This window comes from Falco cherrug, chromosome 8 (genome assembly GCF_023634085.1).
Source record: "Falco cherrug isolate bFalChe1 chromosome 8, bFalChe1.pri, whole genome shotgun sequence".
NCBI lineage: Eukaryota > Metazoa > Chordata > Aves > Falconiformes > Falconidae > Falco > Falco cherrug.
Genome location: NC_073704.1, coordinates 20,966,277 through 20,983,961, shown reverse-complemented (window position 1 = coordinate 20,983,961; position 17,685 = coordinate 20,966,277). Strand labels below are relative to the sequence as shown.

Here is a 17,685-nt window from a genome sequence, read left to right as displayed (position 1 = left end):
TCCAATCCTAGAACCTCAGTAATAAAAAAATCCACTAGAGGGAACTAACAATTAGTGAGAATTTTAAGAACATGGCATTGACTAACTTCACAAGATTTTGAAATGCAAAGCCATCTGTCCACTGTTCAGTAAATGAAGCACCATGACGAACTGTTGTAAAATGCCCCAGGCGTAATCTGTCTTGCATGCTCTTCTCTCTGCTTGCCAGCTTTTCCTGTGTGCTCTAAGAAAACAACAAAAAAAATAATATTTAGTAACACTGAAGTGTTCAAAAAGTCAGTAAAACACTTCTTTTTCCTCCAGCAACTTCCTACAGGAAGGATAAAAGGAGAGTAGATGAAAATATCTTTTATTACTTTACTCCACTTATTCTAACTTCTGCAGAGCCCAAACATCTGCAGTTGTTAGAATTGGTACTAATGACTACTTGGGCACATAAAAAAATAATCAGAGTTGGACTCAGTTTTCCTACAAAGGTCACTGTTCTTCATAACTAACAAAACATTTTATTTGTAAATACAGCAAAACTGGTAACAGTATCAGCATCATACAGGCATATAATGATGTCTGTACATGTCTATTATACTAAATAAGCCTGCTTACGTATCAGAAAGAGCGCACCTACCATGCTTAGCCTGGAAACTCCCCTGAACGACCATCTATGTTACTATCTGTACCGAACTGACTGAGCTCAGGAATCTCTACGTGGGGACGCACTGCAGCAGACTTAACTGCAGTCAGCTATTCACTTGCAGAAGTAGAAGCCGATGCCCTTCTCACAACCAGCCACTGCTACCACGAGCATCCCTGGGATGTGGTAAATGACTGAGGCTGCCTAGTTTGCTTCAGTACAAGAAGACAGACCACTGTGAACACCACTGACGGACAGAAACTTAAGAAGCAAGCATTTGTAACAATTAAAGAAATGCCGATGGCCCCAAATCACACACACAAAGAAGTGAAAAGTTGACAGAATTAAGGATCTTTGCGCAAACAGACTTCTAGAATGAAGAGGCCGCCTACATGGCCTTTTGTGAAAAATGGCCTATGTGATATTCTCAGTCTGAAGGTGCTCACCTAGCATCATGCTGAACAGATCTGATGCATCATTGTCCTGCGTTCCCCTCATGCTAGAACTTACAAAGGATTGCAATAATTTATTTATGCCATGCCAGTGAGGAAACTCTCCCCAATCCCCCAATGAATCAGACTGCGCCCTTGTATCTGACAGCAGCAGCTAGTGCAAGGGAAGAGACCTGGCTGTTTACCTTGAACTTTTTTGTATCCTAATATGTAATAAGATGATTTTCTAGTACTATTTTTTGAATAGGGCTGTTTTAAAGAAGAGGGAGAGAAACAAGGTATATTCTTGTCTTTTATGAAATTGCTGTTAGTTTACATATAATTGGCATTAAATTTGAAATAAATATTTCTTTCATAGTAGTATGCAGGTAAATGATCACCATTTCCTTGTTTCCATTAATTCTGAGCTAACATAGCATTTTATCATTTTAACATCAAAAATTATCTCAGGCACTTAAATGTCTCACAAGGAGATTTTATCTATCTCCTTTCCACAACAGATTCAGAAATTTTTTGATCCACTGTAATCATATTCTTAAAGTTTGTCCCGAAAATTTGCCACATACTAAATTCTTATCTTTTATGTTTTCCTATATTTGAATTACTCATGATGAAAACCATCCCACATACCTTAAAGTAGTTACATGTTCCATGATCTGAAAAAGGCTCAACATTTTATTTTGCCTATTCAGGCTTACAAGAATACTTACTGCCACATAAAGACCACACATATGATGTTTCAGCCTAAGAGACTAATGTGAAAAAGTTATTATGAAAATAAAGGAATCATAACAGAGTTCTACAGCATCCTCACAGTTTTTATCACAAAGATTTTAAAAGCAGCAAACTTACCTTTTCAATTAGAAGCTTCTTGCTCATTGAAATACATTTGTTTAACCTTTCTTTATATTTTTCAAGTAGCTTTTGTTGTTCATCTATTTGTCTTCTAAGATCACAGTTAGCCTAACAAATAAATACAAAATATGAAAAGACATATTGAAACATTTTTTTTTAATCAGCTGTCACAGAAAATAAAGATGTCTACCTTCACATGACTAAAGTAAAGGAATATGCATAAATATATATATATATATATATATATATAGGCAAAAATATAATTTCCCAGATCTATCCCAATCTGTAGAAGGATGTACCTTGCTCCCTTTTCACTTTCTTTACACTGAGCTGCATACTGTATTACAGAGCATTCAGCATGTAAATAATATATAAAAGCACTGTACTGATCATTTTTCCAGTCCTCCAGCGTTAAACTGAAAGTTTAATTTTAGCTCTGTATCCTTTATACCTGATTGCTGAAGTCACGTGAAATCCTAACATTTTTGATTTAAAAGGAAACAAAAAATTCCCAATGATACAAGTTTCAATTATCTGAGTAGGAAATTTACCAAGCTCCCTACATTCCAATTATATTTAACTTATTACCTTAAAAAACACCACAGCAGTATTATTTTGTTTAAAACTAAATTATTTTTTTTAGTTTTAAAAAGGTTGTGTTTGTCTATTCCATACTGCTGAACATGTGCTAAAAGACTGTATGTACAATTCTGTAACGTATGATTGCATGTGTTAATATGTACTCGTGCACATATAAACACTAAACAGACTATGAATTGTTTCATATTTCTATATATCACCTCTCTAACACTTCTTTCAAGAGCACAAGTATTAAGACTTTGTTCTGAAAACAGGTCTTAGAGCACAGTATAGCACAGGTTTCTTATTAAGAGTAGTTTATTTATTGCCCATAATAATTGTCACAATCACCTCCATTCTGAAACTGCCAACAGTCGGCCCCCTGATAACTGCTATTCACAAACAGAACAACAAAACCCCCACCTGTCACATGAAATTATATTATGAAGTTAAGGAATTAATGAACTGCCTGCAAAACAGCATCAGCTTTCTTTGTACCCTCAGAAATTCTATAAACGTATTTAATCATCAAAAAGTTATAGCACAGAGGCAGAAAAAAAACCCTTATGCATTTCATTTTATAGACTTCTTGCATTTTCAGAAAAAAAATCAGAAAAATTAAAACCTCACTCTGCCTTTTAATTTAGGTAACTCCAGGGTAATTTTTAAAAACAAGGATTATTCAAACATTTAAAATATTTGCCTCAGATTCATTATCTGAATTATCTGAATAAATATCTTTACCCCATGTCCAATACTCACCCTGAGTAAGTCATCTATACGACCTTCTTTCTTTTCCAAGTCTTGATTTTTATTACTTTCTAGCGCAGCTAATTTCAGCATTGTGAGATCAGTCTAAAAAGAACATTTTGAAAATTTCATCCTTTCCTTTAACAATTATAGCATTATTTTTCTCATGTTTGTTACACAGAGAAATAAACTACTTTAAAACGTTCAACAAGACCAGCACATCTTATTTTCACGTGTTTTAGAAGTGACATGGAAGGTTGTTATTCAAAATTGCTTTCCCTCTTCATGAGGATGACTGTCAACATTTGGGATAAGCCACTAACAGTGTTAAAAGACTTAATCACTAACTGAAAACTTACTGTTCACAAAAAAAGCATATAAAACAGAGCAAGAATGTCAACGCCAGCTAATTACTTGAAAGTCTCTGTGTTTGGTTAACAGGTGAAGGAGCCTTGTTCTGACTAACTTGCGAAAGAGAACAGATCATGTCAGAAATGGCAGAAAGGATAAACCAGTTGCTTTTGGCTTTTGAAAGTCATGACAGAACTATATCTTGATCATTTTGATTACCATCTCATTTTTCTTCTTCAATGTCATACTTTAAATGCAATATGACAACAGCAGCTGTCACTTCAAATACTGCCTGAAAGAACAGCCTCTACTTCTCAGATCACACACAGCTAAAATCTTGAGCAAAAGCCTACCGATGACATGGTCAACTGACTACACATGAAGTATGACACTGGAAGCAAAGCAAGTGCAGAATACCAAACTAATCAGAGAGATATAAATTAAATTATGAGCTGGTGAACTTAACAGAAAAATGCTTTGGTGGATTCTAAAAGGCAAAGGTTTTGAAAGCCTTTAAGAATTTACAAGAAGTTGAAAGACAAAGAAATAAATGTATCTATCTGTTTTTTCTGCAGTCTTGAAGTGATACAGGATAGCTCTACTCAAAAAAAGTTACCTGAGTAATTTTAAAAGATAACTGCTTTGGTTGCGTGATAGGGTGGTCCCCAAAAGCTAATGAAGTAGGAGAAGGACTATTCTGTCGAACCTGGAATGCAGGAAAACAAAGGATTTTAGATACAACTGCAATATTAAATTATGAACATAGCCCTGTTCACAACTCTTGGCAGAAAAATCACATAGAATAGGGAAATAAGGTATCTTTCTTACAGAAGATACTACTCGTGGCATTGCATTGAGAACTATCACTATGCTGTTATTTATCACTTGCAGTTTAGAAAGGATGCAATAGATTCTCTGAGAAAACTGAGGCTGTCACTTTTAGGAAACAGACTGAAAGATTTAAGAGAATACAAAACTGACATAAGGTGATGCCAGTCTTACACAGACTTATTTTTCTGATTCTAAGCTTTCGCAACTCAAAAATAATGTGAGTTATTTTTGGAGTGGTTATTTCCCATGGGAGAACCAGAAAGGGGAAGCTAGTACAGATCAGAACACAAATTCCATTAATGGAACTTCCCCAAACCCACTAGTTTGTCTGAATGAGGCTGTTTTCAAGACAAATTCCACAATCTGTATTATACTGCATATTGTCAGACTGAAGTTGAAAGCACATGGAACAAAAGCTGAGGCCTACCAGCAGAGAAAACAAACCCCTTCTGTAACTGGCAGAATCTGTTTGGCCATTTAGAATCACATGTAGGTATGTTAACACTGAAATTGTGCGTATGAGGAGGGGAAAATATTAGCACGACCAAGGAAGAGACTTTTTAAAGGATACAGGCAAATTAGGTGTCAATTATTTAAAAATTTATGATTTATCAAAACCTGAGCTTTTAAAGTCCCAAGTTAGGGGTCAAAGCAACAAAAATCCTCCCCTTTTCTGTGTGAGTCTTGTGAACAGACATCATTAGAACATTTCAACATTTATTCAACATTTTACATTATTACTTTGTATTTAAAAATTATGTTTTAGAAAAAAAGTTCCTGTGTTAGCAGAAAACTTTAGTTTTAAATTTAGTTAAATATTTAACTTGATTTTTTGTTGGTTGTTTGTTTTGTTACTGTTGCAAGAATGAACTCCTCCTCAGGATTCCTTCCTCTGAAAACTCTTCCCTTGAATATAGATTCTTTTCAATTATGCTACCTTCAGACTATGAAAGTATCTCCAGCAGCTACAAAGTTCACAAACTTACAGAAGAAGGAGCGGAATGTGAATTCTGAGGAGATCGGATTGCAGGAGGTACGCCTCGCACCGGACTAGAGCCGTTTCCACCTTGGTACTATAGAGAAGATAGGAACCTCCGATTAGTCAACCTTCTTCTCAAAATACATTACACACCTACCAAATGATACAGTTCATCTGTACACAGAATTTGTGTATCACGTTGTATTACTTTTATTAGCATAGTCTTTGGCCATTTATATAAAAGCGTGAGAGAGAATTTTTTTGTATTTTAGCTCAGGCTGCACCAAGAGATCACTGCATCTCTACTTCAAGGTTTAATACTTATAAAATTACATAAAGAAAAAAAAAGTATCCTCTCAGGAGGCCTGTCCAATACAAGCAAAAAATCTGTAACTTTCAAAAAAAGCTGAAAGTAAATTTTAAAGCTAAAATAAATTTTACAAACACACAAAAACCTTACCTCAAAATAGTCACTAATCTTGTGACCACGTCCCCCAATATTCTTTCCTGAAACAAAGACATCAATACATTAGAATTGACTAAATTACTTACAGATGTGTCTTACATTTTTACCTATACAGTAAACAGCAAAATCTTACCACTGGTTAAATGGTTTTCTTTGATGTGCTGAGATGTGATCTCCCTATGTAAATAATCAAGGGATTGGCCACAATAAAGAGATTTGCATATTCCATTCATTGAGAAGTCAGAAATTAAGTCACGCTACAATTCCTAAACCAGGTTAGTGCAGACTTAGCAGTAAGCCTAGACCTCTTCTAGATACCAGAAAACTCATCTCTCATCCTACAATTCATACCTTCAGCTCCGAGCCCCTCCCCTTTTCAAGCACTACCTCATAGCTTATCCACTTCCAAAATATCAAATTAACCAAGTCTATTAACTCTATTAATTAATAAACTATTTTTAATAAATTAATAAACAAGTCTATTAATTAATATAACTATTATATGTTCCAGATGAGTTACTATGCCCAAATGTTTAGCTCAAGGACTTCCCTAAGTACAAATAACAGTGGGGGCATGGAGGATGACAAGTATTTCCATTCTTCCCAACCTGATGATGAATCAGCTAACTCACAGGGTTAACTGGGGAGATAAACAGATCAGAATGAGAGAGCAGAATTTCTTTTATCTTAATCAGTGTTGACACTTCAGGAGCACCGGTGTGAATTGATCTTTCTTCAACTTGAGGACCTGACCCATATGTGGCATTCCATAGATTGCACCAATGCTTCACCCAATGGCATGAATACTTTCTTCTATTAGGTTCTAAGACGACTGACATCTTAAGACTGTTATTTGTCTCTCATATAGGTCAAACTACCTGTTAGAAGACATCTTGAAAAAAGACCACTGTTCAAAATTGTTCTCTTTATAGAAGGAAATTTTTTTTATAAATTAGGAAATCACTACTTATTCACAGGTCCAAAAATGTATTTTTGGACTTTTTAGCAAAGATTTTTAAGCTTTTCTATTGCTTCAGCCCTGAAGAATTCATTCTAGTCCAATATACCTCTATACTGGCATTGCTGCATAACTTTGTCACTAAGAAATACCATGAAGACACAGAAGCATTTGGCAGCCCTTTCTGTGTCAAAACTTTTAACATAAATATTTAGGTAAAATAATTCAAAGACTTCAAACAGCACCCAGCTAACTCTTCCAGTACCCAGCAGTTACCCAGTTAGCGTACATCACTGTTACTGCCCTCTAGCCAGTTCTTTACCTACCCTGTAATTCTGCTAGTGATTTTTGGGTTTAAGCTTAATTCTCATCTATCACTTTATCAAATTAAAACTTGCTTTCATCCAGATAAATGAGACAGACTGCTTTCCTTTTCAGCATAGAAAAATCTATTGTATGTCATGTTACAGAACTCTGCCCTGAAGAAATACATCAAATTATTCTGGGCCAGCCAATTATTCCTAATTTCTACTGATTTTATCCCACTTTACAATCACCTCCATGTTCTAAACAATACTTTTCTTCAGCATTTATGGATTATTTTGCATGCTATAAAGTCAAAGTCCTAGGCATGCAATATACAAGACATGGATCTCTTGTTCCTATTTTCAGTACAACAGCAGTATTTGCAGTGCTTCAATTGTACTGTACCACTCCAATATGCTGCAGTTTCCTAGGCTAGTTCCTTGAGAATATTGCAGTGCAGCCTATTCAGTTTCACTGCTGCTGACAGTAGAATAGTAATTACAAGACATTATAACCATGTTGTCTATGCCAAAAAGTTCCTAACATTTCTATCATCTCTAATTTCAACTCTCATTGGTAGGAGGAAGGGTAGGCTACTAGAACAATGGAAATAGGAAATTTCATTCAAGTTCTTGAAACAAAGCAGGTTTCTATGAAGCAATACTAACAAAGAAATTGTAGTCAAACTACATAATTCTTCTACTAATAGTATGTTGCATCACGAAGACTTCAAGATATGGAACCCACTGGTATGTATCTGAAGTGACATTTCCTGGCTCAGTTAGAAACAAAAAAAAACCCAAGCTAATACAGATATTATCAAAACTATTCCTCCTCCCCTTTTGACATCATCTTGTCTGTCTGGAGGTTACATTTCCCCCATTCCTCCCCCAAAAGCCACACTAGAGAGAAGAATGACAAAAAATAAGCTTTGTAAATATTAAACTGCGAAACAGCCTCATCTTGATTTCCCCACTCCTCTAGACTACACTGTACAATAATCCATAGAAAAGAATAAAATTCAATTTTTAAATATACCCAAAAAATAAGCAATCACATATTATAGTCTGTAATCCCTTGTCCCCCTTACCTACTGAAAAGAAATACAAACCACAGAAGTATTTTGGATGAGAAGAGCTGCTACAGCTCTTGAAAGTATACAGAACTGTATCGTAGCTGCAAGTTACGTGTGCGGGAGCGCACAATTCTTACGGGCAATTACCAGCCCAGTTCAGGTTTTACTTGCCCATCCTTTCCAGTGACAAATGGGGGTGGAGGGAGGGGGGGATACATAATTTATCATCCAAAATGCAACACCTGTCTTATGCAAGCAAAAATACAGATTTTTTTAAGGCTAACAGTCAAAACTTTGTGCCTTATAACTGGATTAAATACATGCAGTAACTACCTAATTCATTTACATTTTAGTTTACCTTGGCTGCTTTCACTTTGAGTGTCTGCTTTTCGTTTTCTTCCTCTGGAAGGTTCTGACTGTTTCTTCTCTGGAGTCTACAAACAACAAAAATAACATGATCCAACAGCAGCTCTATTTACTTACATTATTGCCCTATTATTGTGAAATAATTTTAAATACTCATTCATAAAATATGATTTCACAATTCAGGAGGGATGTAATTTCAGATTGTAGTTAAAGTAGAGAATACGATCCTTGGTCAATAAGATAAATTCAAGCCAGAAAAGATACTTAAGTATGAAATAATTCTTTAATAATTTCCCAAAAGGCAATTCTACATATTAATTGTTAAGCAATTATACCTTTTCATCCATTCTGAGGTTTATAAACACCCAATATGGTTTCACATTTTACCAAGATCTTCCTATTATAGTTGTGGGTGTTTTAAAGCTTAACACTTGGTGAGATAAGCTGATTCTTGATGGTGTTTTCTACATATTGCCACAGTATAAACACAAAGTTCTAGCGCTTCAATAGGAAGCTTATAATGTTAACGCATTTTCGGAAGTGCAGAAGTAATCTCCAAAATACTATGAGCTGTAGATTTCTGGAATCTATTTAGGATTTTTAAAAAAGAGAGAGAAAAAAAAGAGAGGGGAAAAAAAGCACAATTGCTCAAAACCTGAATATCTATCCACTTGGAAAGTGTCATTGTCCCCTCCCCATTATATTTGTATCTCAAGAAAGTCAAAGAAAAACATCAAGCGAAAAAATGCAGACCTGTAAAAAATTTATTCCAGAAATATTACATATAGTTGCCTAGAAACTACAATCAGCACGTACAATACAGATGATAAAAAAGGGATGTGATCAGAGGCATCTCTAAATTGTATTTGCTCTCCCTTGATCTGAGGATTCAAACCGGTTAGTCTCCCCAGTGTAAGTTAAATTCTACAAGCTGCTTTGGTTCAAGGAAAAGATGCTGCAGCTGTGTGTGTATTCAGCCCCCAAGCAGCCTCATACCAGTAACTGGAGAAAGCACAGAAGCCACTGCATGAACTCTGTTTTACAATCAAGAAATCAATGGTCCCTAGTATCTCGGACTAAATGTGAGATCAATGGTAAGATGCTTAATTTTTTTTGATATCACCATTTTATCATTTCACTGTATTTGTCACTTTGTTCTCCAAGTACTCCTCCTCAGCACAGCAAATGATATCAAAATTCAGATTTCAACCCATCACTAAAAGCATTTCAGGCATGTTTCTGTTCCAAAATCTTCATTTGGGTATCTTCAAATATAAATATACTACAAATATCCTAAAATATTTATTTTGGCAAAAAACCACTTTAAGTTAGCTGTGATCTGTAGAAATTATCAGTCCGTAAAAGAACAGTCAGCACAAGAAAGGTCTTCCTTACCTATACCATGTATTTTTTAGAAGTTTTAGCTCTGTGGATAGGTTCATAAAAACACCTTCAGAAGTTTTACAATTGTAGCTGTTGTATTATCATGCTACAAATGAAGTTCAATTACATACATTTTATTTTAAATAAACTCTTCCAACCAAAAGCTGCATCCTTTACAGTGCTGTCGTGCATCAGCAAACTGTGTAACACAGACTCCTGGAAATGAAGTTATTTTGAGGCCGTATGATTCTAAAAGCAGAAAGCATATCTTAGAAATATTACTTTTATAATTTACAGTTACTGCCAGGTAAATAGGTAACATTAAGGTACCTTTCCACAAAACTAAATTTAAAATACTTAACCAAACATTTTCATGTTATTCTTATTTTCCAGCTTTCAATTTTGCAGGTTATCATTCTAATGTAGTCAGTTTTACCTACCATATGAAGCAGAAGAAAAAAAAAAAAAAGTTGTTTAAAAGCTGATTAATGACTAAATATTTAAGATTTCTCCTACCAAAATTAGTTTCCAACTGCAGTGACTGATTTCTTGTATTTAAAAGCCAGACATTGAAAGAGGTTTATATTTTTAAAACTGAAACTCAAGTAATTCATAAATGTCTATTTCCCTAAGCTCTTCTGATTTCTTCCAGTGTTTAATTTAACCTTCGAAACTAAAAAGTATTAGCACACTAATGAGGTTACTAATGAGGTTACCCAACAAGGTCATGTTCACCTTTTCTAAGTACAAAATTCACATGGTAACGTATAGCAAACATCAATCACCAGAAAATGTTCTCCAAAATCCTTTCTAATGAATGGAATCATACAAGTTACAAGAAACTGAAGACTAATAGGACTGAGGACTATCCTCGCAGTAAACGAAGACTTACGCTGTTTTCAGTCACTCAGAAGGATTTACATATAGCCAAGATTTAGACTAAAACCCCACTATTTCATAAGCAAGACAAAAATAGCTCTGAAGTTATCCAAAGTCAGATGGTAAAGCTATGTTAAAGTTACAGCCCAGCGTATTAGCAAAGCCTCATATGCCATGGTCTTGATCCTAGCTTACCCTTCAATTCTAATGTGCTTCCCCTTAGTCTTCTCTTCACATTTATACTTTTAAATGTTGGCTTTTCACATCCTCTTTTATAAAATGAACATTTCTAAGTACCAATTCTCAACTAGTTAATGTCCTTTAAAAAAATACTCAGGTAAGTATTTTTATATATTTCATGTACAGTTAAGTATCTTCTGCCATTACTGTAGAACTGGTAACAGCAGAACTCAGGAAGTTATTTTTGTAGATAAAAATTATTAAAATTGTGTAATAAACTCAAAGTGGGGTTTTTTTATGTCTCAACACTTAACCCTCCAGCATGCTTAATAGCGATGCCTTTTTTAGTTGTTGATATTTTTCATATACATAACATTGAGTTGACAATTTTCTACCATTATTTTCTTCTAAATCCTACCCTCCCCACAAAGCTTTAAAATTATAGCAAACTAATACAGCAGTGCTGTTTTCCTCTGCAACACATTATAAATTCCAATTAGATCAAATCTTTAGTTACTTCTGAAATTAGATTTATAACGATGGTTCTGTATTATCGGGAACCACCACAACTTAACAGCTGCAAGCAAGTAGAGCAAACCATTTAAGTAACTTATCAAACTGTACAAATCAAACCACAGACAAGGCTGCCCTCCGTTAAATAATTAATTATCTACAGAGAACAGAAAATACTAGTGATAAATAAAAGTATGTATCTGTAACCAAAACAAGGAGTAATCTTCTTTAATGAGGAATGGTGGGGAAGGCCAAGATACTGGAAGTCTACCAGAAGCACTTGTTCACAACCTGAGGTAGCCAGTTTAGAAATTATCTTAACTACAAGTAGCTAATACACACGCAAATAAAGATCCATGTATCACAGCAAAGAAATTAATAAAAAAATATGTAAAAATTTTAAAAGAAACTGGAATACAGGTCTGGATATTAAGATCAAACATTCAGGTCATGTTTATCACTCACAATGCTGAACTGAATCCAGGATAATGCCTGGTTTCAAGTTATTTTGCAGTTCAATGTTTATCTCTGTGAAGTATCTCAAGTAAAACTATTATTCAGGCAAGTTGCCCCTCTTCATACATCCATCACATGGGGGGGGAATACTACAGTTGTAATAGTTATATTTTCTGCAATCCTGTGATTAAAATGTAAAAAATAAAAAATTCACATCAGAAAACCAAAAAGGGTTGTTTGTGTGTGGGAAGCCTGCCTTGGTTTGAATACTAAGTGTGAAAGAATTCATATCTTTTAATGTGCCATTTAGTGATGAGAGCACAGAATGGTGAATGTACCACCACAATTTAATCAGAAACTGACATTCTTGCTAGAAATGAGTTTTAATGATTCTGAGATGTGTATTTCTACTTTTTTTTCCTCCAAAAATCTATTATAATACAACAGTTCTCTCTCATCATCAAATGATGGCACTGCTTCCTGCATAAGTCTTTGTCTTTGTACACTACCATCCACCAGAGGAATTCCCTATTATTATGAAATTTTCATTGTCACACCATTAAAAAAACCCAAGAAAACACACACACACAAATCCCACAACCTGTTTGCAATATTAAGCACTAAACTGCACTTCTCACAGGATTACAGCATATCAGTAACCAGCTGTTATTTTAAGAAAAGACTCTAAAAACTTGTTAACATATTTGGCATCACAATTATAATTTAAGTGACTACAACTGACAACTTCTGAAAATGGGTCAAGAAATCATATTTCGTTATTCAATGTCATTAAGACCATCCTTCAGAAAACAGAAGAAACCTGGAGACCTGTGCAATAGAACACTAGACATCTGTGCAGGGACTTTTTAGGAAAAAAAAGTCTATTTCTATTTTAGAATAATTAAAAAAAAAAAAATTATCCCTATCCAGAAGCATGGCTTTAGGTTAAAACATTGTGCAGAGACAGAAGAAACATGTTGAACTTTCAAACTTACATGCCTCCGTGTCTCATGTATACAACTGTAAAATAACATTTTTCTACGCCAAAAAGCTATTACACATATAGTGAGTGTTCTGAGATCACTCAACTACTTAGACATGTTTTTTTTTGTCAGGGAATTGCAATAATGCATCATAACCTTCAGGCTACTGCAGCACATTTCCATTCCCACACCAGAACATCAGAACTGCACCACTGCAACACTGCCCAAAGTATTTCTAGGAAAAGCCATGAAGAAAAACAATGGGCAGACAGAGTCATTCTTCTGGTTAAGAAAATAGACTATATACAATTGAAAGGAAAATCTCGCTGGGAAAGGCAAGGGGAAAGAAACATAGCAGAGCCTCTCCCAAAGAGGAAAACATGAAATCACACACACAAAATGTTTACTTATAAGGTATTGGTCTTGGGAACTAACTAAATTCACCTGCTGGTCAGCCCAGTATAAAAGCAAGAATCAGACAGTCTCTGAGCGACTAAGTGAATGTACAGTTAGGCCACAAAATAAAGCTTTAATGGAAAAATAACATCAAAAGCACATGCCAAACAACTATTCTTCCAACATGACATGTCACTCAAACATAGGTCTACCCCAGGCTAAAAATATGCTCTTGCTTACTTATGGGTATAATCTTATCGACACAACTGTGACGTACACAGGCAACACTGTCAAGAGAGCCTCACCCACCCCAAACCAGGTAAACTGTAAGAGCTGCATTAGTGCAGTTGTATCAGTGCTGGTCACTGAGAGAACCACCTTCTACTCCAGGGAAGTCTGCACTCTGCACATGAAAACCCAGTAAGAGTATGAATCCTTTACCGGATTATGAACTGGTAATAGGCAAGAAAAACCGCAGTGACAACTGCAGCTTTACAAATGCAGATGACAGCCAGTGTCTGGCCTTGGACTAAATCCATATTTTTCAAGAAAACGCAGCAAACTAGTTTCTAGGGTACTTTCAAAGGTGCAGCCAAAGACTCGTCAAAGTTTTATCTGTGCTGGTGAAAACCTTATTACTTACTAAACAAAGGACAGCAAACTGTTTAAGCATTTTCAGCTCCAAAAGCTGTATGTATCCTCACAGCATGACTACATAGATAATGAAGAAGCAGAAGCAGCTAGTTTCATGACCAGAAGTCCAAAGAAACTTTTATGAAGTCATGTCTCCTCATCCAAGAGATGGTATATTTTATTAATGTATGCTTTTTCCTACCTAGCTGTGTATTTTGCATTTTACTTTAAAAGCTTCTACATGAAATAAGGCATCACAGTGGAATATAAAATTATGATTTGTTAACATTAAATTTTTGACGTAATAATGAATCTGCCTTATATACTTACCTCTGATTCTTTATCACTTAAAGATCCCAAGCTTCCAAAACTGTGATTTGAACTTTCGTTATTTGTTGAAGCCTACCAAGACAAATAAAATACTGAACATTATATACAGATTTATAAAACAGCTAATCCACTATTATCACTCACAGTTATAACAAGTAACAGTAATAAAATTTCATGCTCGCAAGGAAAAATTTATTAACTATAAAGCACTGGTGATTTCAAGGGGGATAAGAAGCTTGACACGTGGATGGTTTGACAGGGCACAGTAAATTCTGTATTTTGATTGGTTTTAAGCCACATAAAACCCTAGAACATTCAAAACCACTTAAGTCTTATTTGGGAAAAGCAAAACATCCAATGAAAAATCCTACCAAATGATTCCACAGAATAGGCTTAAGAAGCCAGTATTGTTGAAACTGCTGGAGACTACTAAAAACTTTAATTTTTCAAAGAAAAAGAATGTTTAATTTTCTCCAAGACAGACACTAGGTTACGGCAGAGCGATTTTTTTTTAATTCACTCAATGACAGAAAATTACAAGCTATTGACAATATTATTCCACATTCTTAAACCACTTTCCCCAAAGTAACAAACCTAGACTAATGAGAAAAAGAAAAAAAGACAAAACCTGTAAAATAGTCTCAAGTTACAGTATTTATTTAGGAATTTTCTAAGGCTGATTTATTCAGAGGTCTTTTGAACACAGAATGGCAACAAGGACATTTTACAGCAAGAGTCTGTTTCACGTTCAGAGAACAAAAAATGCCAACAGCAGTTGAGCTTCTTCTTATTAAAAGAAAAAATATAAAATCTTATACTGCTGGGTTATTCTTTTCCATACAGGAAGGCAGAACAAATACTTTGAAGTGAAACAACCAGTTCCAAGGCAAACACTCAGCTTGCTTCAAAGCATGCTTGCTTTCCAGAACTGTGTCAGTTTGCAGGACAATACTGATCTGTGACATCTTCTGAATAACTAGATCATCTCTGCATTAAAATTTCTGGAGGAATGTTAACTAACCCCACAAAATTTCCACGTGTGTTCCACACCCCAGGCAGTCTTTTAGCACAGAAATGCCTATATGTAGTTCTTGCTTGTGATGTCTCAAATCTGGTCATTGGAGTTAGCCAAGACCATAATCTCAGTAACCTATATTCATATTTCCACCCTCGCTTACTGAGAAAGTTTGAAGATGATGGGCTTCCCCCCCCACCCCGCCAAACAATTCCAAAATTCTTCAGTAAAACAATACATAGGGGTAGGCTTTCAAAATAGCAGTCCCAATAAATAAGAGCCCATCTCAGTTTAACTACTAGAGGAATAATGACCTAGAATGTTTCCAAAATTAACCAGTAAGTGCAGTTGCAACCTCTGTATTGTCTTGCTACATTAGGAAAATGAGAATTTAGTATATGTGGATTTGGGGATGTACACGAAGAGGAAGTTTTCTCATTTTTGTTTTCAAAGTGAAAGACGACCAATGGAGATCATATTTATACATCATATTTCCCCAGTAACCTCTGCACATCACATAGAAGGTTTTATCTGTTTTTCCTTTTAATAAAAATCAGATAAGCAAGCCTCTCTTAACATCCCCCACCAAGACTGAAGACTATATTGAAAAAAGAAAAAAAAGCATATTCCAAACAGCCCAGATCAGCTACATTTCATGCTATCTATTTGGATACACTGAATAGTCAGAAATAAAAGAAATACAAACAAAACTGACATAATTGCTGTTTTACTGATGGTAGGATTAATCACAGGACTAGATACTAGTATTCTACCCTGCCTCCCAAAACCAAACAAAAAGTAAGCAGGAAGAAGAAGAGATGTTGCACTGTATACTGAAGATCACTAATGGAATATTTCTGGTCAAAGATAAGAACAACAGTGCCTGAGGTGAGGACCTGCATCAATCAGAAGACAGTGGTGATAGCATCTTCTGCAAGCAATCATCAAATCATTTGGTATTAAAAAAAGTGGTATTAAAAAAAATGCTGTATCCAGCTACCCATTTGGAAACCAAGTGCGTTGGTTGTACAAGTACAATTACCTGTTCAAACAGATCTTGGAATGTGTCATGGACAAGAAACTTTTATTTTACATGGTAGAGTGAAAAAGGAAATTAGTTGTTTTAAACTTCATTTTATTCTGGCTAATGTGAGTGCACAAACCGAGAACTTGAAAGTGGAATGTAATTTGCCTAAAAGTGAAATCAGCTGAACAACAGACAACAACAACAAAAAGACTTGAACAGACTTATGGAAATGGTAAGCAGCAACTCACAGGGGATCAAAGTTCAAAGAAAAAGAACCCCAAGAAACTTGATAATTACTTTTAAAGAAAATGCATTACACACATAGCAGTAGACAGCTTCTGAGGAAGAAAGACTGGCAGTAAGGCAAGGGACCAACACAGCTGTATCAAGAACTAATAGAAAGGTTTATTTATACACTAAAAGTTAAATGAAGTTAAAAGAAGGTACAGATCTAGTAATGGAAAAGGACAAATAGTCACCTGAATACTAAGCAATGGCCTGAGCAATTATAACGAGCTAATGAATTACATGAATAAGCAGTATTAGAGAATCCAAGGAAGAAAGAAACAAAGATGGGCCAGAACCACTGCGTTTGCCTCTATCATAACATATGGTGAGTATACATTTTTGCAGTCATAATTAGAAGACAACAGTGCATCAACCACACTGTCAGTCCAACCCAATTCCTTCCCCTGATCATTTAAGTCACTTCTTGGTTAAGACACTAGTAACAGAAGTGATGTGTCACCTTCTTTACAGCTTTGTGACGGTTACCTTCATGTCACTCTTAAAAACAAAAAGTCATGATGCTAGATCACTATGCACTGATTTCTATTCCTTATTGTTTGTTAACAGTCAACAATACATCACAAGTCTCCAGAAATTTCATCAACATCTGCTATCAGGTAGTATTTTGTTCTGTAATCTAGAGTGGTAATTACAATGTAGAATAGGAAGTGAAAAATACTAACCAAGTTTGTGTAAAATACTTCAAATATGAGGACACTTAAAATAGTTTGGAAACAGAATTCAAAAGTACTTTGGCCACAGGGAAATTTGTGCCTGAAAAATTAGTATTGTATCTTTGACACACCAGTTTATTAAGTACTACACTTGGTGAAGAACACTCAAAGACACAAATACAAAATGGAGTACCTCTGGCTAGGCAACAGTATTGCAGAGATCAGTCTTGGAAGTTGAAGCTACTAACTTGAACAAAATTTGTAATAAAGGGAAAATTTATTCTGCAGATGTATCAGCTGAAGGGTAATGTATGACATATGGAAGGTAA

The 17,685-nt window shown here is 35.1% G+C and overlaps 1 protein-coding gene across 7 annotated transcripts in view; it reads right to left on the bottom strand.

Moving 5' to 3' along the window:
* The window catches only part of TLK1 (tousled like kinase 1), a 91,501-nt gene that overhangs the window by 26,970 nt on the left and 46,846 nt on the right, over nt 1–17,685 (bottom strand). For all 7 annotated transcript variants that reach the window (XM_055718285.1, XM_055718284.1, XM_055718281.1 and 4 more), the window contains 8 exons: nt 14,353–14,424; nt 8,592–8,667; nt 5,889–5,935; nt 5,436–5,522; nt 4,235–4,324; nt 3,280–3,372; nt 1,936–2,046; nt 87–223 (listed from right to left, as the gene is read on the bottom strand). In XM_055718285.1, coding sequence (XP_055574260.1) covers nt 87–223; nt 1,936–2,046; nt 3,280–3,372; nt 4,235–4,324; nt 5,436–5,522; nt 5,889–5,935; nt 8,592–8,667; nt 14,353–14,424 — 713 coding nt within the window. The remainder of the gene's footprint in view (nt 1–86; nt 224–1,935; nt 2,047–3,279; nt 3,373–4,234; nt 4,325–5,435; nt 5,523–5,888; nt 5,936–8,591; nt 8,668–14,352; nt 14,425–17,685) is intronic.